The sequence below is a fragment of the Ambystoma mexicanum genome, chromosome 4q (assembly GCF_040938575.1).
Source record: "Ambystoma mexicanum isolate Mex_15411 chromosome 4q, UKY_AmexF1_1, whole genome shotgun sequence".
NCBI lineage: Eukaryota > Metazoa > Chordata > Amphibia > Caudata > Ambystomatidae > Ambystoma > Ambystoma mexicanum.
This window is the reverse complement of record NC_090928.1, coordinates 1105575024-1105599597: the sequence shown is the minus strand read 5'-3', so window position 1 is coordinate 1105599597 and position 24574 is coordinate 1105575024. Positions and strand designations below refer to the sequence as shown.

General features: G+C 46.4%; 1 protein-coding gene across 2 annotated transcripts in view; it reads right to left on the bottom strand.

Annotated features, from left to right (window-relative positions):
* Positions 1 to 328: 328 nt before the first annotated feature.
* Positions 329 to 24574, bottom strand: part of LOC138468214 (xanthine dehydrogenase/oxidase-like) — a 1072878-nt gene continuing 1048632 nt past the window's right edge. For both annotated transcript variants that reach the window (XM_069608673.1, XM_069608674.1), the window contains exon 36: positions 329 to 2114. In XM_069608673.1, the coding sequence (XP_069464774.1) occupies positions 2064 to 2114 (51 nt within the window). In that variant the 3' untranslated portion in view covers positions 329 to 2063. The remainder of the gene's footprint in view (positions 2115 to 24574) is intronic.

The following is a 24574-nucleotide window of genomic DNA, read 5'->3' as shown; positions in this document are numbered from 1 at the left end:
CCAAGACGAGCGCATTGCCTCTGAGCTATAATACCCGTGTTAAACATGAGCAATGTATTTCGAAATTATTTAATTACACACTGTAAAAAAAATGACCACCATTCAAACACATACATTGCATGAACTGCAATCATGGTAGATATTTGATTTCAACATATCTGCATCTGAAGATGTTTATATAAACAAAAATACAGATATGCATTTGAATGTATATAAACTAGCAGGAATGCTTGATTGAGTAAAGCTGATATCCGAAAATGATTTCTGTTAAGATAGACCCAAATGGTACTAATAGAAGAAAAATACTCAATAACGAAGTAACTCCAGGTGCACGAGAAAACCCAGCTTTATTAAAAAATAAGCGGCCACTGGGAGAGTGTATAAGATACAATCTCAAATAAAAAATGTTTTATATGAAAAACACATCATAGATGACATCACAATTGGCCATTATCATAAAATTATTATTCTAGTCCTGGATTGGATGGTAGAGTATGGGATATATGGTTATCCATGAGCAAACCTTGTTTTAATTGGCACATCTACAACTAATAACTTCAAGGTACAACACTCTACAATTAATACTTGTTAATTCAACACCTTATTAGTTGGTTCTGTATTAAACTAGTAGATAAGGGGAACACAATGGGATTGGATATGATTTAGCTCATCAGCCTTTTCTATCTCCAAGCAGTGGCAAGTTAGATGGTGGGGAAGGAGAGATTAAACTGCCATGATCTAGTTAAAGAACACGCTCCCTACTCATTACCATTCCCAAAGCTTTCACTGTTAGTATTGTTTGTGGCATTGGCACACCAACTCTGTGTTTGTATGTGCTAGGGATATGGTGGGTGAACTATCTAATTGGCCCTAGAATGAATGACCAATGTTTCAGTAACGTGGTAGGGGATCACTGTTCGGAGTTCAATTTCGTCTATTTGTTGAAGTATCTGCTATTCTAATGTGCGTGTGCTTCCCTTTGGCAGCCACTCAGGACACTGTATTGCAATTTGTTATTGAATCGCTTGGTGTGGTAACTGCCTGCACCTGGTCTTCAAGGGTATGTGTGCTTCTCACATCTACCAACTGAAACTAATTATCTTTAATAATTGTGTGTTATGCCATGGGAAACGTTATCTGGTGTGGTTTCAGCTTGCTAAGCAGAACTCCCATCAGTGCTCAGACCGTGGTGTCTGTGGCTCATCCGAGCACTGTGAGGCCTGGAAACATGTTTCTAAGTATTTTTAGGTCATCTAGAATATTTCAGAATTGAGGCCAAGCAAAGTTTGATCTAACTAATGGCACTACTGTGGTTTATTCTCTTCCATAGTGTGCCTGTGTCCCTTGCATGTTTATGTTTCCCATTTTCATATGTGCATGTTCTTCATGTCTGCAGGTCAGTATTCTTCATGTCTACATGCGAATATGCTCAATGTTTGCATGTGAACATACTTCATATCTACTTGTTCTTATATGTCTGTTATGTGTGCTTTGTGTGTGTGTATATGTCTACATTCAGCTACCTGCACTCTCTACTTGTCTCACGTCATCAATTCTAAGGGCGACTATTTGGCACTTAACGTTGACAATGGAACCTTTCTGAGATTATATTTCCGTTCATGCTCATAATGTGGAACCGGTGGGGCTGTTGGGGCGTGCCTAATTCTGGTGCAACTCTCATCTCGATTACCACATTTGTTATGGACAACACTGCTGTCCTGTACTCTACGGCAAAGGTCCTCCTTGTTCAAAAATTATAGTAGCAGATGTTATGGAGCTGAAAGTTCACAATGCCATGGAACCTAGAGGGTCAGAAAGGCACTTTATGATACAATGAAATTTGAGTTGTAGAATTAATCATAGTTAAATGAGACATTTTAGAGAATAACAAATTAATGGCGTAAAAGGATCAAAGCAGGCTAGCAATGCAATGGCGGTAAAGGGAAAATTGAGGGAGCGGTGCTAGGGCAGGAGTAGATTCAGGCCCTCAAAATCTAGAAGATTGCCTCTTTGGTCATTGAACCATCTCATGCACCGTTAGGTAGAACTGTCCACATGGCTCCTCATACTGTAACTTCCCATGGCTTATAGGTTCCAGGTTCAGCAGGAGGGCACTGTGGAATAAAAGACAACACAAGACAAATGTATGAGAACACACTCAATGCTAAAAAACAGGCTTAAAAAAAGATTAATTTCAAAATATTGTGTACATTGTTCACACCATGGAGGGGGCCCTTCCTCCTTCAGAAGTAAGTTTCCACACTATGCTCCCTCCAGAACAATTAGGTCCAGCAATGCAGGACTAGTACTAGTCCCTAACTTCAACAAGAAATGGCAAGAAAGATCCTCTCTTTCAGTTCTGGCCCCCACCCTACCCGAACTTCCATTCCTAAAAGTGAACCACCTGAATTTCAAGAAACAGCTCAAGACTTGGCTTTTCAACCAAACACTCTGAAAGCAATGAAAGATATGATATGATATGATATGGCATTAATTACGTGCCTATACACAAGTGTTTCAAGGCGCGACGAGGCAAGGGAAGGGGGACAGAGGAAGACAGAGACAACGATCTTACTAGGCAAGATGACATTGAGATCGTGTAAGTGCAGGGGAAGGGGTAAGGAGAAAAGTGTGGCGGGAAGTGCAGTACGTGGGATTGACAGTAAAATAAAAAATGGAATAAATTAAAGCAATAAGTAAAAGTGTTGCCAACCCGGTGGCAAGTGCAAGGGTAAGTGCAGACATCATGTGTCAAGTGCTGGTAGGGAACTGTAGGGATACAGAAAACAGTCCACAAGTGCAGGGGTTGCCAGGGAGGCAGTGCAGGTGTGCAACTGGTGGGGGAGTGGACCTGGGCCCGAGATGAAAGGGTGACCAGGTGACCAGTGCAGTTTTAGTTTCAGCCAGGAATTCAGCGGGGGAGAGAAGGAGAGAAAACAGAAGCAAAGAGGAAGGTTTTGAGGTGCTTCCAGAACCAGAGAAGGTTCTCCTCGAGTTTCAAGGAGGCAGGCAGGCTAAGAAAGAGATCTACCACCAACTTGTTGCTTGGAAAAGCAACAGACCCTGAGGGAGTTGAAGGCCGATGAGCGAAGAGCTAGAGAAGGAAGATATTTAGGAAGAGAGAGTTGAAGGCATTGGGGTCCTATGCCCAGAGGTCCTTGTGGATAATGTAGAGGGTTTTTAACTTAATCCTCGCAACCACTTGGAGCCAGTGCCTAGATTTCAGTCCTGGTGAGATATGATCCCTGGGTTAGAGGCCAAGGACAAGTCTCGCCGTCCTGTTCTGGATGAGTTGCAGAGGGTGGAGATTAGAGGCAGGCAGATTTAGAAAGAGGCTGTTGCAGTAGTCCAGCCTAGAGAGAACCACAGCTCTGGAGACAGTGACCTTTTGGGTGACGGAGAGGAAAGGAAGAATACCTCTGAGGAGTTGCAGCTGGTAGGGTGACTTCTTAGAGACATCAGAGATATGAGGAGAGAAGGAAAGTGTGGAGTCAAAGATGACACTGAGGTTTTTAGCCTCACAGGTGGGAAAAGGAAGAGGGCCAAAAGAGGCCGGCCAGAAAGCGACAGGAAAGGAGGGAGCAGGTGTGCCAAGGAGGAGAATTTCAGTCATACTGGCGTTAAGTCAGAGATCATTGCCCGCACACTATTCCTGGATAGATAATAACAACCTACTAAATACTGGACACCAAAGACATGCACTTCTTTAAGACAAGCAATTTTGAAACTCTTCTCACTACCATCTGTGGCAATACAATTTGATTGATGAATACTCTGCTGTGTGACACTGGTCCACACTTGAATCTCAGTGAAATCTACAACTAAGGGTCAGGAAGCAACTACCTAACTCCCATCCCCACTCCATCCCCTCTCATCCCTCAACTAACTCCTCACTAATAAAAAATCTTCCATCCTTAGACTCCTTCAGATGACTGGCCAGGTCTAGTGCATTTAGCAAACCCAGACTCTGCCCATCTTCTAACAACAACCATTATGTCAATTTCTGCACTTCACAAACTGATGGTTGCTCCTACGGCTCACCTGCCGAGTCCATACCAACCACAAACAGAGATGTTCATATCGGCAAACAGGTAATGGGTTCTTCCGACCTGGATCCATCAACACACCAGGTTTCTGGATCTGCCTTCCTGCTATCCAACTAATGAACCCAGCTCTCCTTTCTTACACAGCCATGTGAAGCAAGGCCAACATTATTGGCAGAAGAGCGCTATGCAAGGCCACTTTACATTACATATCATGAACGTAATTTTGCAGACAGGACGTATACCAGGGTACAGTATATCAGTACTTCTGATGGCACAACTGTTTATAATTTGTACCTAAATATATGTTTGTCAGTAAATTGGCAGTAAGTTTGCTGATTTACTACCAAACTTGTGTATGGTTACTGCTACTTGGTCCTGTACAATTACTGCAGGATTAGGAGTATTGACATGGTGGTGTAAATCCCCATTTATTTGGATTTACACCGTGATTTACCATGAATGGTAATTACGCGCAGTAAATCCAACAATTTCTAGAGGTAAAGTGGTGAATCCTCCATTTTACTGCCAAATATGGTATTAAGCAGTGTGGTAAAAGTAGTGGCAATTCCATTATTGCCAAAAAAGTAGTGGTAAAGGAATTTTATTTTATTGTGCATTTGGTTAATTAATGAAAACCTCAAACACATAAGACACATTAAGAATTCATCATAAAAAAGAATACATCATAAATACACAGATTACCAGTTACAATAATACGTAAGATAACTTTAAGTTTGCTTTCATTACCTTGCAGCAAACACATGATATGACCAAAAGAGAAACATTAAAAATCTATATATACTAAAAAAGGACCCCATACATGATAATGATTACAGATTTATGTATTTATTTAATTACATTTATTTGTAATGCGCTGGACGGTGTCTCGGAGGCATGCAAGCTCTGGGACAGACATAACAACAACAAAAAACTGAGAATCAGGGAATCTTGAGAGAACAACAAGGGAGGAAAAGTATTTAGTATTTAGATTAATTACAACATAGAACAAAGTCTATTCCATTATGCTGAGGGCCTCATTCCAAATAAGAAAGTCAGAGGCAGCGATTACAGTTGATTCAGCACAGTATATCGAATTCCAAAATTGGTAAAAACTGACAAAATCCATTCTGGGAACCAGTGTAGCATATCAAACTACAATATATATATATTTTTTTTCGATTTGTTTTATACAGGGAGGCCCTGATAAATTCATCGAAATCTTCTCTTCTTCATTACTTATTTTGCTACAATATCTTTCTTCATAAGGTATCCCAGTCCAACCACCAATATACACTTTGGTTGAAAATTTGTTAAATCGATGGTATATTATAAAATGTTTTAATTGCATACTGCATGCCTTGACTAAATAAGTGTGAGGTTGATTAAAACAGAATCCTCGGCTAGCAAACATGGCGTAATTGTTTTTCCAATGCAAATAACAGAGACTTGAGTTAATATCCCTTACAATTGTCTTATTTTTCATTACCCTACCAGCAGTCAGAGAACAAATCACATCTTCAATAATAAGCCCAATGTCAGACAGATGTTTCAATGTAGAGGCCTGTATTTCAGAAAAAAGGGGGCTGGTTGGTAACTGATGATATTGTTTAGCTATGGGACCCAGCAGACGATTATCATGTTCCGTGGGTAAATAAAAAGAAAGTACAATTTTGCTTTGCTGAAGCAACCACATTGATCTAGATAGGAGCCCAAACTCAAGTCTCAGTGCCTCCACCAGAACAGACAATGGCACACCAATAATAGAGCGGAGTAGTTTGCCTTCCAAGATCTCAAGCCATTTCGCACTAGATTCGGAAAGTGAGTCAGTATCATAAAATATACCGGGTACAATTCTTGTGCTATATATGTATAATAATCCCTCTACATTCTGTCCATTCTTATTACTTATTTATTTCATTAGAACTAACCATTCCCTCAAAACCTGACTCACAATGAAATCACCATAAAAAGATTGTTTAGGACAGGCCTTAATAGGGCCCCCGAGATAGGTATAATGATCTACTATCTCCAAAGGAGCATCATCCAACTTCCAAATAAAGGTATTCTTACTCCTGAAACTGGGACAAACAATAAGAATTCTGGTCTTTCCAATGTTAATTTTCAATTATTTTCTTTAGTGTACGCAGACAACCGCAGACAACACATCAATAGAGAGCTGAAGTCCTATAAGGGTGTTGTCCAGCAGCATAGTGTTATCGGCATACCCAAGCCAAGCCACTGGCTCACACCCCAACTTTGGAGGAAAGTTACATTCATCACACAATGCCAGGGCCATGTCAGAAATGTATGCTATAGAGAAGGGTGGCCGAAGCGCATCCTTGCTTTAATCCACTATTTGTCAGTGTAGGATGAGTGTCTAGACCCTCTTGATTTAATCGGACCAAAGCTAAACTATCAGTATAAAGCATTTAAATAAAATATAGCAGGCATGGCTCAATGCCCCAGGTCTGAAGTTTCACCCAAGGTCTAGCTCGAGGCACAGTGTTGAAAGCCTTGCTAAATGCAGTTTTAGCTTTGGGGCAAGTTGCTTCAGACATAAGACAGTGTGTGGTGCAAATATTAAGATTAGTGGTGAGCTCCTTTCTAAATCCAGTTTGAAGTTTATTAAATAACCCTTTTTCCTCAGCCCATTTATTTAATCTCTTTATCAGCATCATTGCCAAAATCTTTTGACTGCTATCCATCACTGCAAGAAGCCTGTAGTGGTCAGGACTACACCTATCTCCCTTCTTAAATAGCGGGATAAGTATAGCCATCCACCAGCTATCAGGGATAATACCTGTGATTAGGATATTATGGAAACGTTGTTCTAAGGCAGTAGCCCTAAACAATGGGGTTGGCCTTAAATACGGCATTCGCTAGACTATCCGGTCTGGGCACTCTGGAGTTCTTAAGTCTCTTGATGATCGGTAATAAATCATCTGTATCAAATGACATAATCTCAACCGAGGAAGATGGCAACAATCCAGCAGGTCCAATTTTAATGTTAGCATCATAATACAGAGTTTTTATCACTTCAATCCAGGTCGTACCAGAGATAGCATTATCTTCCTGAGCTGTTCGGGCTGAAGTAAATCTCCTCATTAATGACCAACAATTTTTGTTATCATTGCCCCGTAGTAACTTCAAAAGAAGCATCCAGCTAGCATTAGACAATGCGACCTTATGCACCTTAAGCCAGAATTCTGTAGCATGTTGCCAGATTTGACATTATTCTCATTTTTTCAGATTGCTAACATATCCCTGTCTCTCTTTACCCTAGCTCTTGCACGGCAATAATCCCTTGTTTTATTTTGTATTATGGTGTCAAAAGGACCATGACAGAGAGCACCGCTGCTAGCACCGCTGCAAGCTGTGGTTTCATCTAACCCAAGCTATTTGCCCATTGCCTTAATCATCCTGGTTTTTATTGTGTGAAATTATGCTGTGTTCTCTCTCTCAGAAAGTGGGTTCTGCTAATCAGGCATCACTTTCAAACTCCCAAGCCAGGGGAGCACTCTGGCACTTCAAACAGTGTGACTCCACCACCTCCCCCACTGTCCCCCTGCACCCTCCAAGGAACACCTCTGCCTCCCTTCTGATCCCCACTGCCACCCTGTCCCTCCACCATAGCCCACCTGGGAACACACCACGCTCTCTCCCATCCACCCTTGACACCCTCTCCACCAAAACCCATTCTCGACCCCCGCCAACAATCCACCATCCTTCTCCTCTCTGAAAGCAGCACGTCTCACCCTTGGTAGAACAGTAGCCTCATCTCCCTTCCCCTTTTACCCCCCCGCACCCTTTCTCACACCCCTATACCACCAAAACACATGAAATACAAAAAACGTGACTGGTCTGTCTCCTCGACTCTCTACTCCTCACCACTTCTGCCTCAACCCATCCCCCTTCCTCTCCCTCCCCTAACCCCTCAGACACCCCCTCCACCCCCCCAGTTTCCACCCCGTCTCTCTTGACTTCTCACCCCGTACTCCAGGACCCCATCACCTTCCAGACTAACTCCAAAATCTAAATGGCGAAACACCCTCACACATACTGATCCTCTCTCCACCCTTCCAACCCCTCAACCCTCCCCACACCGCTCACATAGCCACCTCCATCCACCTACTCTTCCCTGCCCCCATCGACATATCCTTTTCCCCTGTCTCTCAAAATCCACAGGCACCCCTGCTCCCCTAACCCACCTTAACCTCTCAGCGACACTGAATATTCCATTCTCACCTGCTCTCCAAGCTCCCACGCTCTTCAGGCTCTGACTCCATTGTCCTTCACTAAGACCTCACCCCCTCACAAAGTCAACTGCATCCTTTTTAATGCCCGCTCTGTAGCAAGAAACAGACACAGCATCTTTGACCTCCTGTCCTCTGACAAGCCCGACCTCGTCTTTATCACAGAAACCTAGTACTCTGACAACTTTGCCCCTATTACACATGAAGCCTCCCCCAAACTCCCTGGCTACTCACTCATTCCCAAGAATAGACCCTCCTGGGTGCACTGGCCTACCAACTAAACAAAGTCCAAAACTCGGACGAAGGGACCACATCTCACCTCCTCTCTGCACCCTACACTGGCTCCCAATTGCATGTAGGGCCACCTTCAGAATTGTGTGCATTACTCACTAAGCAGTGCACAAAGCAGGCCCCAAATACCTACAGGAAAAGATTATGCCTTACCCTCCAACCCGCACCCTAAGGTCAAGCACATCCCTCCTCCTAGTGGTCCCTGATTCCAATCGGCCAGGATCAGACGGTCCGCCTACTCAACCATGGTGCCAACTTTGTAGAACTCACTGCCTCCATGCATTAGACATAGCCAAGATTACATGTTTCTTCCCCTGAAAACACATAAGGGACTGGCCTGACCACCTGACTTACCACCACATCCAAGAAATGGCTTGGAAACCCCTTCAATAAGGACCTTCAATAGACTATCAGGCCAGGAGATATCGGTAGCCATTGCCCTAAACTTGAAACCTGAATCATAGTAGCACTTATGTACGTACCTACGCCATGACAGAGTTGAATCATTGCCTTCCTCCACCATGTATCCAACATGCTCCGAGGCCATGAGATATCCATCTCCAATTATCTGGATCGATTGTGCTAGACTCGTAACCCAAGCACTAATAGCACTTATGTACGAAGGTCATAACTATGCTTGATCATTGCCACGGCCAGATATGCACTACGGTATCAGTCCAGGAGATGACTATCCTGCTTTTTTTACTCATCTGGAAATCGTTGAGCAGAACTACATACAGAGGGCCTACAAGCACTTATATCTTTGATAAGCCTCCGGTGGGGTTAGCCACCTGACCCCACCGGAGGAGCTGGAGCTCCCCAAACACTGCAGGAGCAGTGCCCCATCCTGGATATGAGCCCAATGAAAGTTTCTGCTTCTAGGTAAGCTTGTGGGCTTAATCTGAGTAATAGCTAAATAAGCGGTCTTTTTTCCTGCAAGCGCAGCAAAGCGTGCATTTACCCCTTGCACCTAAGAGAATTGTGCTGGAAGCACTAAATCATCTAATTTTAGTGTCATTGCCAATTCTATACTATGGACTGCACCTATCCACCATTGTGCACCACGAGGTTGCACAGGCAAAGATGGTCGCAACGCAGTTCGAAACTGCACTCTCAGCCTAATTTCACCCAGGCCCTGCAGCCTGAATCCAGATTGGCTGACCAGTGCCATATTAGCTCCAATTGGACACCGGCAGGCGTAAGCCGGCCCACATCACAAAGGCCCAGGAACAAAGGCTGCTTCCTGTCCCGAGCCTGTTGGAACCTGGAGAACCGGGGAACACTATGCTGATAAGGTATCCTACTACCATACCTGCTAACACCCCTTATCTATCAGTATAACCCTTCTGCCTATACAATTGCCTCCATATACCATTGGTCAATCATCTACTGCTGCACGCTCAGCAACGACCCACCCAGTATCTATATTGCGGCACACCCCTACATGGTCCAGCCTACACTTGCACGCAAGTATATGAGAAACATACCTGCACTACGCAGGGAGCTGCCCCCCGCAAGATCACGTCCGCACACCACCCTGCCACCTTATGTATCAATAAGAACTTTGCGTAACCCTCTGGTAAGACAAGCATTCAACCTCTGTTTAACCACTGTATGTACCTACCTTGCCATTCCCCCATACTCACATAACGATACCCAATGTTTTACTTTGGACTCTATTGTATAAACCTTCGGAAATGCATGTAGGTTTATGCCACTACGCATCATGCCCAGTTGTTGCATTTAGACTTAGAATAATCTTGTATGACCACACCTATTGATATACTTTGCATGGTATTGCTTAAACAATCGGAATTGCATGTATGATCTTGCTACTATTCATCATGCCCAGTTGTTGCCTTTAGACTTAGATTGAAATAATCTTGTATGACCACACCTATTGATATACTTTGCATGTTATTGCTTAAACAATCGGAATTGCACGTATGATCTTGCTACTACGCATCATGCTCAGTTTTCGCATTTAGGAGTGAACAACTCTGTGCCAAGAATACTCTGTCTACCCTATGCATCTAGCCATTGTTCATTTTCGAACTGTACCATTGTCTATGCTGCCCCATTATTTGTACCGTGTTTTGATAGTTTAACGTACCAACAACACTATTCTGCCCGTGTGCACTGCCTATCCCCACTACCAGCAAAACTCACTAGAGATAGTTCCACTCAGTTCCACCATTGCCAACATGAGCCCATTCCAATTTATACATAATGCAACACCCTGCTCACGAGTGTTACGAAGTTCGTTGGTCGTGTAGAGTATGAACAACCCCTCTGTCCCCAAGAAACACCCTGACGGTTTAGAAATATCGTCAGTGTGAATATTAAGGCCACAGGTGGAAGTCCGGAAAACCAGGACGCGGGAACAGCCGGAAGAACCCCTTGAGCGCTGTAAGGAAAGGTACAGTGGTTAAGTAAAGAAACAGGGCCCGAATACCTTTATGTGCATAACCCCAAAATACCTGAATACCTGTGAGGTCTTGGGTCAAGGCGTGGGTCTCCTAGCTGTAGCTGGAACCAGCTGTAGGGTAGAACAGGTAACCACCTATTTGTAGGACTGAGGCCCTAGCCAGTGAAGGGTTAAGCAAGTGGAGTCCGTGGAGCAAGCGTGGGTCGGTAACAGGTAAATCCAAAGTACTTGAAGGGTTAGGCAAGAGGAATCCGTGGAGCAAGCGTGGGTCGGTAACAGGCAAATCCAAAAGTACTTGAAGGGCTAGGCAAGAGGAATCCGTGGAGCAAGCGTGGGTCGGTAACAGGCAAATCCAAAAGTACTTGAAGGGCTAGGCAAGAGGAATCCGTGGAGCAAGCGTGGGTCGGTAACAGGCAAATCCAAAAGTACTTGAAGGGCTGAGAAGGAGCAATCCGTGGAGCGAGCCGAGGTCAGAATCAGAGCAGGTCCTTGAACGAAAAGAGAACGTCACGTGATCCAAACAAGACAGCTGTGAAGCAACGCCTTCGGTTCACCGACTCCTTTTATCCTCGGAAGGGTCGTACGTAGAGTCACGTGTGATGCGAACCGAAAGCGTTGCCATGCTGCTAGGCAACAGAAGTCACGTGATCTGTGAAGCGCCGGGAAGCGCCGGTCTCCGCAAGGGATGTGAGTTCCTGAAATGACGGAGCCTCCAGTTGATCTGCCACCACCGTGAAGGGCGATAAACACCCGTTACCCCAAACCTGTCATGCCGTGCCCTGCTGTGTGCGACGTGAGTGGGGAGCATAATGCATGAGTGTCGGGGAGTGCGGGAATGGGTAGACAAGGAGGGGCGAGCGGAATGGAGTGTCCGCGGTCTAGGAAGCGGTGTGACAGAATCCCCCCTCAAAGGCCCACGACCCCGTGGGCTAGTAGGATTGTCCCTATGAAAACGAGAAACCAGAAGCGGAGCCTGGACATCCCGGGAGAGAACCCAAGAGCGATCCTCGGGACCATAGCCCAGCCAGTCCACCAGGTATTGAAGCCGACCCCGATGGAAACGGGACCCAAGGATGGCACTGACCTCATAAACATCCTGAGAAGCCACCGAGACAGGAGCGGGCGGGACCAGGACACGGGTAGGAGCAAGGTAAGGTTTCAGGAGAGAAGTATGGAAGACCGGGTGAATCCTCCAAGAAAGGGGAACCGAAAGCTTGAGAGCCACGGGATTCAAGACCCTGGAGATCCTATAAGGGCCCACAAAACGAGGCAACAACTTGCGACAACCAGGGATCCGCAAATGCCTGGTTGAAAGCCACACCCGGTCACCCACCCGATACTCCGGGGCTGCAGCCCGTTTGCGGTCAGCCTTCGTCTTCATAACTGTTTGGGCCTCACGGAGATGGACCAAGGTCTGGGCATGGACACCGGCCAGATCACGAACACAGGCATTAGCAGCGGGAGTAGCAGAGGGAAAATCAGGAAGTGGAAGGGCACGTGGATGCTGCCCGTATAGAGCATAAAAGGGCGAGAAACCAGTGGTCGAATAACGGGAGTTATTATATGCAAATTCAGCAATATACAGCAGTTTGGCCCAAGAGTCCTGGTACTGGAGGGACAAACACCGCAAATACTGCTCCAGAGCCTGATTTACCCGCTCGGTCTGCCCGTCGCTTTCGGGGTGATAAGCCGAAGAGAAGCGAGCATCGATCCCCAGAAGTCTGGTGAGAGCGCGCCAGAAACAGGACGTGAATTGTGACCCACGGTCTGATATGATGACCTGTGGCAAACCAAAGAGACAGAAGACAGATCTGAAGAATAAGCGAGCCAGGGCTGGAGCAGATGGTATACCAGTACAGGGGATAAAGCGGGCCATTTTGGTGTACGAATCGACAATAACCCATATGGTATCGTAGCCCTGTTTGCGGGGTAGGTCAGTGATGAGATCCATCGAGACGGTGTGCCATGGTCTGGGAGGTACGGGTAGCGGTAAGAGCAGCCCTAAAGGCCGTCCTTTGCGTGTCTTACATTGGGCACATATGGAACAAGTGTTAACGTAATGTTCGACGTCTTTTCTCATGGAAGGCCACCAGCACCAGCGTTGCAATAGGTCCAGAGTACGCTGTTGCCCGGGATGGCCGTTTACCGCAGCATCATGTGACCATGTTAACGCCTGGTTGCGTACGTCACACGTAGGAAGGAACAATTTATCGTGGATAAAAGGTAACCCCTCGTGAAGGGCAATGTCCCATTCGTTGAGTGCCTGAGGGTTCTGGGAAACCCAACGCCTGATGTCAATAAGCATGGTGGGGGATGGAGTACAAGTACAGATGACATGGCCCTTTCCTAGCAGTGTGTCGGGGTACACGGACAAGGACTCCCCTCCGGGAGAACGGGATAAGGCATCAGCCTTGCCATGAATGCGTCCTGGTCTGTGCTTGACCACAAAATCGAATGCGGCAAAAAACAAATGCCAACGCACCTGTCTGCTGTTTGCACATTTTAGAGAGGCCAGGTCCTGTAGGTTTTTGTGGTCTGTATATACCACTGTCTGATGTTTTGCTCCCATGAGATGGTGACGCCACGTTTGTAAAGCCTCCTTGATAGCCAATAACTCTTTTTCGGTTACCGTATAGTGTGATTCAGCCACCGAGAACTTACGTGAGTGATAGGCCACTGGATGAAGACAACCCGTGGTCGGGCATGGTTGAGACAACACTGCGCCTAGAGCAAACGAGGAGGCATCTGCCTCCAGAACGTAGGGGAGATCGGGATCAGGATGCTGCAAAACAGGGGCGGACACGAACCTGGCCTTGAGTTCCTCAAAAGCCTTCTGATGAGTGGAGGTCCAAGTGAACGGGATCAGGGGGCTGGTCAGAGCGGTCAGTGGAGAAACAATAGAAGAGAAACCGACGATGAATCGCCGGTAGAAATTTGCAAAGCCGAGAAAAGACTGGAGTTGTTTCAGAGTAACGGGAGTCGGCCATTCAGTGACGGCATGGACCTTAGATAAATTCATGGACAGGCCTCCAGGGGATATGTGAAAGCCCAGAAACTCCACTTCCTTGGAATGAAATAGACACTTTTCAGGTTTGGCAAACAAGGCATTAGCCTTAAGGCGAGAGAGCACTTCCCTAACATGCCCGACGTGTTCCTCCAGGGAGGATGAATAGATCAGTATATCGTCCAGATAAGCCACCACGAACGTATCCAGGATGTCCGAGAATACGTCATTGACAAAACGTTGGAACGTGGCAGGAGCATTACAAAGCCCGAAGGGCATTACAGTGTATTCGAATAAACCCTGTCGGGAGCAAAACGCCGTCTTCCACTCATCCCCAAGCCGCATACGAACCAGATTGTACGCCCCTCTGAGGTCCAGCTTGGTAAAAACGGATGCTTTAGTCAACCTGTCCAGTAGCGTGGATATGAGCGGAAGAGGGTACCTGTTTTTTATTGTGATGGCATTTAGCCGTCTGTAGTCCACACATGGACGGAGATCGCCCTCCTTTTTCGGCACAAAGAAGATCGGACTAGCAGCTGGAGAACAAGAAGGACGTATATGACCCAATTCCAGAGCTTTCTGTATGTAATCCTTAAGGGCTTGCTCCTCTGACCGTGACAACGAATAAATCCTACCCCTGGGAATAGGAGCATCCGGAACCAGGTCAATCGGACAATCGTACGGTCTATGAGGGGGAAGGCCCTCAGCAGTGGCTTTATCGAACACCATGTGAAAATCGTGATAGGCCGCAGGTATGTTGGCTGTGACAGCCCCCACAGTGTGTGAAGGCACAGGGTCCGGAACTGTGACGTTGAGATGGGTGGCGGTCATGGCACCAAGAATCGAGGCAGGAGTGGGCAGTGAATCTGTGTCGATGAGACAGAAATGTTGACACAGATCCGACTCGAACGTGACCTGTCCGTTGCCCCAATTGATCAATGGATTATGTTGCCGTAACCATGGTATTCCCAGTATGATGCCGAACAGTGGTGTATTAATCAAATCAAATACCAGGGTTTCTCTATGGGTGTTTTGAATCACCACTTCCATAGGAGCAGTTTGGAACCTGATCGGGCCGGAAGATAGCGAAGTACCGTCCACAGCATGTACTGGTTCTGGATGTTCCTTCCTAACCAGGGGCAGGTTGAGACGATGGGCCAGGGAAATATCGATGAAACAACCAGTGGCCCCAGAATCGATCACAATATGGACTATGTGTTTGATCTCCCCAGTGGGTTGTAGCAGGGCATGGACCACTATCGGTCTGACAGGGCCAAAGGCAGGTTCGGAGGGGGTCAAAGATAGGCTCGCTGGTGCCCCCTGTATCATGGGCGAGCCCTCGGAAAACCCGATGCTTTGTTCTTGGGGCGTCTGGGGCATTCCCTTACAAAGTGTCCGTTCAACCCGCAATAAAAGCAGGCATTGTCATTTCTCCGGCGTTCTCGTTCGGATAGGGTTATCGGACTACGGACGCCTCCTATTTGCATGGGTTCAACAGGGGCGGTGGATATGGGATGTCCAGAGTGGGCAGAAAAAGATGTTTCGGCCCTTCTCTCGGATCTCCTTGCGTCTACTTGTAACGCAAGATCCACCAAATCCGAGAATACCGAGGGAAGGGCAGGAACCGCTGAGAGAGCATCTTTCATGGAGTTGCCTAGGCCACGATAGAATACGATTGCTTTTTTCTCCTCTGGCCAGGATGTCTCAGCAGCGAGTTGGTTATACTTAGTGATGTACTCTATAAAAGTTTGTTTGCCTTGTGTTAGATCTAGGAGTTCGAGGTCTGTGGAGTGGGCTTTATACCGTGTATCAAAGATTTTGGCCATTTCTGATACAAGAAGATCGAAGTCATAGAGGGCGGGATGGTCGTTCTCTAGCATCGGATTGGCCCAGGTGGCCGCTACCCCAGACAAATGGGATAGAAGAAATGCGGCCTTTGTAACAGAATCGGGGAACGCTAAGGGTCTACACAAGAAGTGTAACTTACATTGATTAATGAAAGTACGATACTTCCGAGGGTCCCCCTGGTAACGTTCGGGGGCAGCAAGGGGAACAGGCGTAGGAAGCAGTATGGGAGTGGGTGCAGGAGCCATAACCAGGGCTGGTTGGTCTGAGGGGACTGTGTCACCGAATTCAGCATCCGTGGGTAAAGGAAAACGTGTGCTTTGAAGGGCATCCAGACGGTGGTGTATTGCTGCCGTGGCGGTAGTCATGTCGGTCCTAAGGGCCGCCACTGCTTGTAACAAGGCGGTCACTGGATCCCCGGCGGAGGGATTCATACTCTGGACGACCAAAAAAAGGCTTCACAGTCTGTTACGAAGTTCGTTGATCGTGTAGAGTATGAACAACCCCTCTGTCCCCAAGAAACACCCTGACGGTTTAGAAATATCGTCAGTGTGAATATTAAGGCCACAGGTGGAAGTCCGGAAAACCAGGACGCGGGAACAGCCGGAAGAACCCCTTGAGCGCTGTAAGGAAAGGTACAGTGGTTAAGTAAAGAAACAGGGCCCGAATACCTTTATGTGCATAACCCCAAAATACCTGAATACCTGTGAGGTCTTGGGTCAAGGCGTGGGTCTCCTAGCTGTAGCTGGAACCAGCTGTAGGGTAGAACAGGTAACCACCTATTTGTAGGACTGAGGCCCTAGCCAGTGAAGGGTTAAGCAAGTGGAGTCCGTGGAGCAAGCGTGGGTCGGTAACAGGTAAATCCAAAGTACTTGAAGGGTTAGGCAAGAGGAATCCGTGGAGCAAGCGTGGGTCGGTAACAGGCAAATCCAAAAGTACTTGAAGGGCTAGGCAAGAGGAATCCGTGGAGCAAGCGTGGGTCGGTAACAGGCAAATCCAAAAGTACTTGAAGGGCTAGGCAAGAGGAATCCGTGGAGCAAGCGTGGGTCGGTAACAGGCAAATCCAAAAGTACTTGAAGGGCTGAGAAGGAGCAATCCGTGGAGCGAGCCGAGGTCAGAATCAGAGCAGGTCCTTGAACGAAAAGAGAACGTCACGTGATCCAAACAAGATAGCTGTGAAGCAACGCCTTCGGTTCACCGACTCCTTTTATCCTCGGAAGGGTCGTACGTAGAGTCACATGTGATGCGAACCGAAAGCGTTGCCATGCTGCTAGGCAACAGAAGTCACGTGATCTGTGAAGCGCCGGGAAGCGCCGGTCTCCGCAAGGGATGTGAGTTCCTGAAATGACGGAGCCTCCAGTTGATCTGCCACCGCCGTGAAGGGCGATAAACACCCGTTACCCCAAACCTGTCATGCCGTGCCCTGCTGTGTGTGACGTGAGTGGGGAGCATAATGCATGAGTGTCGGGGAGTGCGGGAATGGGTAGACAAGGAGGGGCGAGCGGAATGGAGTGTCCTCGGTCTAGGAAGCGGTGTGACAACGAGGCACATATCACCCAGTGGCTAATGACCTTGCCAGACTGGGTTGTCTTCGGCATCATCCCATCCCCTGCCCCACTTCATTTCTGCCCAAATCTTCACCATTCCTTCTCCCCTTGGACCAGATGGGCATCAAGTGTGCCATCAGTATCCACAAACCTGCTAAGATTACAGACACCCTCTGCAAGACCACACCAATCTTTGTCAGCAACACCCCCTACAGCCCCTCTGAGGAGCAACACATAACTCCCAAACCCTCTACAGCCCTTCCCTCTACCACGTGCCCCATCCAGGACACTGATAGATTAAATAGACTATGAACACGGTCATCCCATCAGGATCACGCCAATCCCACATCTAAGGCCACCTGCCATTTACAAACGCAGAACCTCTTCACACCCAACCCCACCAAAAGAAAAATAAACCCAGCCACCACCAGACCTCCACCCATCAAACCAACAGCACAACACAGCACTGCACTAGCCCAATGCGCCCCGGCCAAAACTGTACTCCCACAATCCACAGCCCCCCTCCGCCCTACCCGAGACTTCATAATCTCAAAGGTGCATCCTAAACTTACGGTCACTTGGAGCACATGCCATTGAGACCCATGACCTTATTCTTGACCAACAACTGGATTACGTATCGTAACTGAAACCTGGCTACACCAAGCCTCAGGCCCTCTACTAGCATTGGCTACACCACCAGGATTTAACATTATAAGGTCCAACAGACTCAATGCACAGGGAGGTGGAGTGGCCATAATAGCCAAATCCTGAAGCGGATATCCCACTCCTCCTCACCTCCCACTTCAAACCTAACATCAAGTTCATAATCCTCAGCAATATGAATTTAGGCTTTAACGACAAATTAGACCATAAAGCAAATGCCCTTCATGCCTCGCTCACAGATATGAATTTTACCCAACTAGTTGATGCCCCACCGACAACAAGGGCAGAGTATTCTGATTGGATATTCATACTAAATACCCCATTATCTATAAATTCCATTCTACCAGTTGACTGTAGAGAACACCACCTTATCAGATTTACTCTTGCCAGCAATGATTTGCCCCAACCCACATCATGCATAATGGACACTGTTGATTCAAGAAACACTCTGAATCTAACAGCAGAGAGCCTCACACCCATACTGGAGCCAGCCCTATATGCTTACCCCCTCCTAAGTGACAACCCCAGCAGTTTCGCAGATACCTATCACAAATGCCTCACAACCATTATTGATACCTTAGCCTCTTTTACAACGAAAACACGAAGCCCAAAAAAAGATCACATTTTTGGTTCAATGATGAACTTGTACTACTCAGGTGAAATAAAGACTTACAAAGCAACATAGGTTACAGAAGGCTGCACATGTAATAGACAGCAGAAGATGATAAGTACAATAAATAGCATGAGGGAGCAGGTTACAGGATGGTCCGCGACAATGGAAAGCCTCAGTAGTTACAAAAAGGACTGGGTTACAGAGTTGTCGCCAATATAGATAGCACAGAATTACAGGGTGAGGGAGTTTGCAGAAGACAGATGACAGGCTATTGTTGAGTCGTGAACAGAGCCTTCACCTTAGCTCTGAATGACCAATGCATATACAGTGCGTATACTAAGCTCTTATTCGCTGCCCTAGAGGCCATGGGTGTCATCTATACAAACTTTGCTGACAACACCCAGATCCTTATCCCGATCACAGGCAACTCTGACCAATCATGATCAATACAATCTATGCAATAATTCAAATTTGGATGGCAATCAATAGTCTCTGCCTATATGATGAGAAAATGGAGATACTCATTACTGTGGGCTCCCCAGCCAAAATCAATGCCCTCCACCCTGGCTACTCAAAGATCAATATCGATGGAACCTCCATCCCTGTACTAAAGCAGGTTAAAACTCTAGGTGTCTACTTAGATGCAAATTTAACAATGGTTAAACACGTTAATGCACTATCCTCAGCTACGTCTTACACCTCCAAACTCATTGCACCTAGTCGTCAATTCCACACACCTCACAACTCAACCATCCTAGCCCGGGCTCTTATCCTATCAAAGTTGGACTATTTCAATGCCTTACTGCTAGGTACCTCCAACACCAACTTGGCCAAAATGCAACTGTTGCAAAACAAAGCCCTCCGAGCAGCTCTTGGACTAAAAAAAAAGACCATATCACCAATACCAGGAGGGAAGCACATTGGCTACCCATAAAAGCTAGAATCATCTTTAAATCACTGTGTCACACACAAGTGTCTCGCCAAAAAGTCTCCCTCCTATCTCAACAACACTGTCACCTTGAACAAGACAAAAAAACTCTGAGATCCAACAAAAACGCACATCTCACTATCCCACGTTACAAACGCTCCAGAACGGGGGGGGGGGGTAGATTCCAGTACTGGCTCCTAAAATCTGGAATACCCTCCCACTACAAACTAGAAATGAGACTTCTCATGCATGCTTTAAAACGTCCTTAAAAACCTGGCTATTTAATAAATTCTAAGCTCAGCATCTGATCACCACCCTTCCTCTTAGATAGGACCAGGCTACTCCCCTTTTAGGGGTAACCCCCCCACAGCCCTAACCCATTATCCTGATTAGCTGGTGACTGTATTTGACTGTTTTGTATTGACTGCTCCACATTGTTTAACTGTATGTCATCATTTGTAACTGTGCGCAATTCAATTGTATTCATTGCTATAAAGCTGTTTGTAACTACGCCGTGGCACTCACAGGTTTGGGGGTGTAACACATGTAATAAATAAGCCTGCATATCTGGGAATGTATTTAGCAGAACTACTGACCAAGGGCCTTTCTAGCACCTTTATTGAAACAATATGATCTGGGCCTGACCTGGCTGTCATCATCCAACAGACAATACCAATAGACACAGGGAGGACCTTAGCCTAATAGCCCGACCCCCAAAGGTAGGTACCATCCCCTCGACAGGCACTGGAAGCGCATCAGGAACAGGATCCCCATCGAATCCACACACACACTCAAACGCACCAATATGTTAACTGTTTCCTCTGCACCAACAGACAATAGAATGCAGCTAAACCCCTCGATCAATTCGCCCTAGCTGCATACATACCTATACACCTCCATGATCACCCAACAGTCTTTAGAATAAAGCTATGCACCACAAAAATTGGTCTAGCTGCACACATAATTCCATTCCAAAACTCCACTGCCACCAGAAGGCAGCTACCAAAGTCTAATTGGCCTTGCTGCACACATTCTACTGATCTCACACAACCACCGCACCACGCCTGGCACTAGAATGCAGCTACACACCACTTCATCTGCCCTGGCTGCACACATATTGAGTGCACCAAGCACTATTCACTACACAGCTCTCTCCACTGACTACGGTGCCAAGAGCGTTCAACCCACATCGCTTTGGAATCATACCAATGGTGAAAGGTACTATACAAGTGCCCAATACCATAACATAACATAACAAGTAAGCAGAATATTTCAAGTGACCTACTTCTGGAAAGACATCCACTGACCAAACACTGGTAACCAGTAGGCTGCCCTCCAGAATTGGCACACCTGCAAGTGTTCTCTGACAACCTGCCTGGCTGGGAATGGCAGAAGCAGGACTTACCTTTCCTCTAAGACCCTGGAACAGGCCCCCCAGCAATCCTGGACATAGAAGACCAGACTTGGGCTCTGTTTCCTGCTTCAAACTGCTTATTAGCCAACTCAACCACTCTTGATTCATTTTAGAGCCGCCATAAAATCCAACGGATCTACCTCTGACATTATACACTTTTCAACTGCTTCGATCCTCTTTGAGACACCGACTCAACCTTGCCTTCCTGCTCTCCCGATTTCTCGATTTGGTCGCACCACGCTGTTGGACAAGCTTCCTTTGAGTCGTGAACCAAATGCTGTTTGTTAAAGTGCACAGTGTTTTCCACCCATTGAACTGACCTGATCCCCTCCACACTGACCTCCACACTGACTAGACCCAGTGGAAAACGCCCAGAGACCTGTCTCAACACTGTCAATCACCCAGAAGCAGATATAGAGGTATACCACAGTGTTTCTGTCACCAGGGCCAAGGTGACAATTACGACCTGCTCCATATATCTGAGCTAAAACTTTGCTACAAAGACAATTGTCTACATACCCTTGTCTTTATACCAAGAGTGCCCATTTCATCCAAAGGTCTGCACATATTGTACTTTTCTTAACCTGGGATGGGTTGTTACTGTTTATAATTGTATTTAAATTTTACTTTAATTAAAATATCTTATCTAGTCACAGAACCTTGACTGTTCATTTCCTCTATTTTGGTACCACAGTACTATTGTAGTTTGGATGTTTCCTTGCGGACTCACACTCCTACAATGCTTCCGATGCTATGGGAATTCAGGATGAAGAAAGGGGCGCTGGAAGTGTACCATTAATGCTCTGCCTGCTTCAACTCTTTCGGAACTCACTGCTGGTTTTTCTAGTAGTGTGGGGGTTCAGTAGGAATTTATGAAGCATTACTCATCCCTCTACTCCTCCAGGGCATTTGTAATTTCCTCAGAGGGGAGTATTCCTGTGTTTACACCTCTCAGCCCTTTGACCCTCTTGCAGTGCCTACCTCACTGCTTCCCTTTGTTCACGTCCCACGTCTTGTGTTGAATATATGCCTATGGATTGGTGTTCTGAATAGGGAAGATCAATGAGATGGTTATGATGTAAACTGTTGTGTTAAATGATGGTCTATGGCTATTTATTACAAGCTTCTAATGTGTTTTTACTCTTCTCTTACAAATGTTCATATTTAGCTGTATGTTCTCCAGAGCGATGGAACAAAACTTTGGGCCTCATTGCGACCCAGGCGGTAAGGGGTTAACGGCGCCGTAAAAGGTTGTGGTGCCGTTAACCCCTTACCGCCTAATTACGAGGTCCCTTTGCGGGTCCCTACCTTAACGGCTGGTTTTTACCAGCCGTTAAGGATTGGACCTGCAAAGGGACCTTGGAGGTAATTACAGTACCGCAATTTGTGGTACCGTAATTACCGCCTTCCCCATTCCCATTGAGTCCTATGGGGCAAAAATGGGGAAGGGCCAATGGTGAATGGGGAATTACCGCCCCACCAACCTTGGAATGGGGCGGTAATTCCGCCATCCACCATGGCGCAATCGGTAAAATACCAGCGTCAACCATGGCGCTAATAGCGCCATGGTCAAGGCCTGGGTCGTAATGACCCCCTTTGTTTTATTCATCGTATTTGTTGTTCCTCTCTGAGACATGGACTTTGCTATTTTGAGGTGTAGGGAACTTGTACCATTATTCATGTTTGGCCTTTTGATAAGACCATATTTTGCAATTTAGAATTATATTATGTCCTGTGCAACTCTCAATGGAATAGAAATAATACACTTTAAAAAATAAAAATTAAAATTGTGCTACTGAATAAAGGGTGAAGACTAACACCATGTCATTTGGACACCACTTTTCTAGTCCCGGCTTTCCTTTTATAAATCCTTGGTATCAGGTGCCTAATTTTAAGAACCCACCTCCGAGTATGAATTTCTTTGTTAAATGAGTATGCAAAACTGAATAAGTTGCACCCGTGTGACATGGAATCATCTTGTCAGAACACCAAGTCATAGGCATAGATCCAACACAAGACAAGGGATGTAAACAACGGGAAGCAGTGAACCCTTGAAAGGGGCACGTGATTATAAACATAAAGGAACTGCATTTCAACCACACCTCTCAATGAAAGCAGTCAGTGTCATGATCGTTAGGGCAATGGGGGTGAGCCGGCTCAAAACCACCAAAAACCGTAGACCAAAGACAGAAAAACCTTTCTCCCAAGAGCGCGGCCTGCAGGGTAGAAATGATACCTGCCAGGCCAGGGGCTTGAGCGAAAAGTCAGGAGCAGCAACAGAGCTAGAGGGAAAAAACAATACCACAATGAGAGCAACAAAACTCTGGTCCACGAACTTCAGTCCTTTTCAGTACACCCTACTCTTACCTGCTGAGTCAAGTGATAATGTGAAGAACCTACGTATCCTCTGAGAAGACGTTGTGGAGATGAAGAACCAGGTCCCAAGAACAAGTCTCAATCCACGTGCAAAAAGTTCCAACAAACCTAACCTGAACGACACGGGGGCGCGTCTAAGAAAGTTCCAATAAATCATGTATAAAGGGAGCCAAGAGATCCAGATGAGCTGCAGGTAGGTGACCAGGAAGGAGAAAACAGCAGAGCGTCCAGAGGGCACAGGAGTGTAGTTGTGCAGCAGGTAAGTGACTGGGGTAGAGTAAAGCAGAGCGTCCGGGGGTCACTGGAGTGGGAGAAAGCAGAAGGTACGTGTACCGCAGGTAAGTGCACAAGGGGGAATAAACTGAAGCAGAACGAACAGCGTTCACTGAATTAGATGCCAAGGTGCAGGTTGTAAAAAAGGGGGTGAAACCAGAGTAGCGCACAATACGAGTTCACAACTCTATTCCGTGCGTATAGTATAGCAAGAAGTTTGTGCACGGACATAAAGCTGAGCCAGCAACAGAAGTTTCCAATGCGTCTAGCAGATACAGGGGCTGAGAGAAGCGCGGCATCGGGAGGGAGTCCAGGAGTTCAATAACCGAGTAACCAATCAATTAGATGAGTGAGGAAACAAGCATCAGGAAACAGGCAAGGAACACGCGAAAGGCAGTCCTTCAAAGCAATCCAAAGATCGGGATACCAAAAAGACGTAATTACAGATGCGACTTAACGTGTGTCCACAACACAGTTAAGGTGCATCGGAGGAGTATTTCTCACTGATGCTAGTAGTGTTACCATCAGGAAGCCGAGAGGCAGGTCACTTCCGCATCACGTGACCGTGTTTAGTCAGAGAATGCTGGGCAATGTAGTTTCCCTGATATTTGCGCTGTAACAAGCGCCTCGGTAATCTCCAGTTATTCCTGGTCCTACGGCTATAGAGGGGAATCGGAAGGCGGGACATGACAGTCAGCCTTCAACATGACATGCATTTTGCTTATCACCAAGGAGGCAGCCATCTTGAAACAACAAGCAGTTAACATACTGAAGAGATTGAAAGTCTCATTGCAAAAATAACATGCATGTAGTGAGCCACAATGAATGCCATGATGTCAGTACGCTGGCTCACAACCGTGGTGGAGAAAGCTCACTCTGATCATTGTGAGATG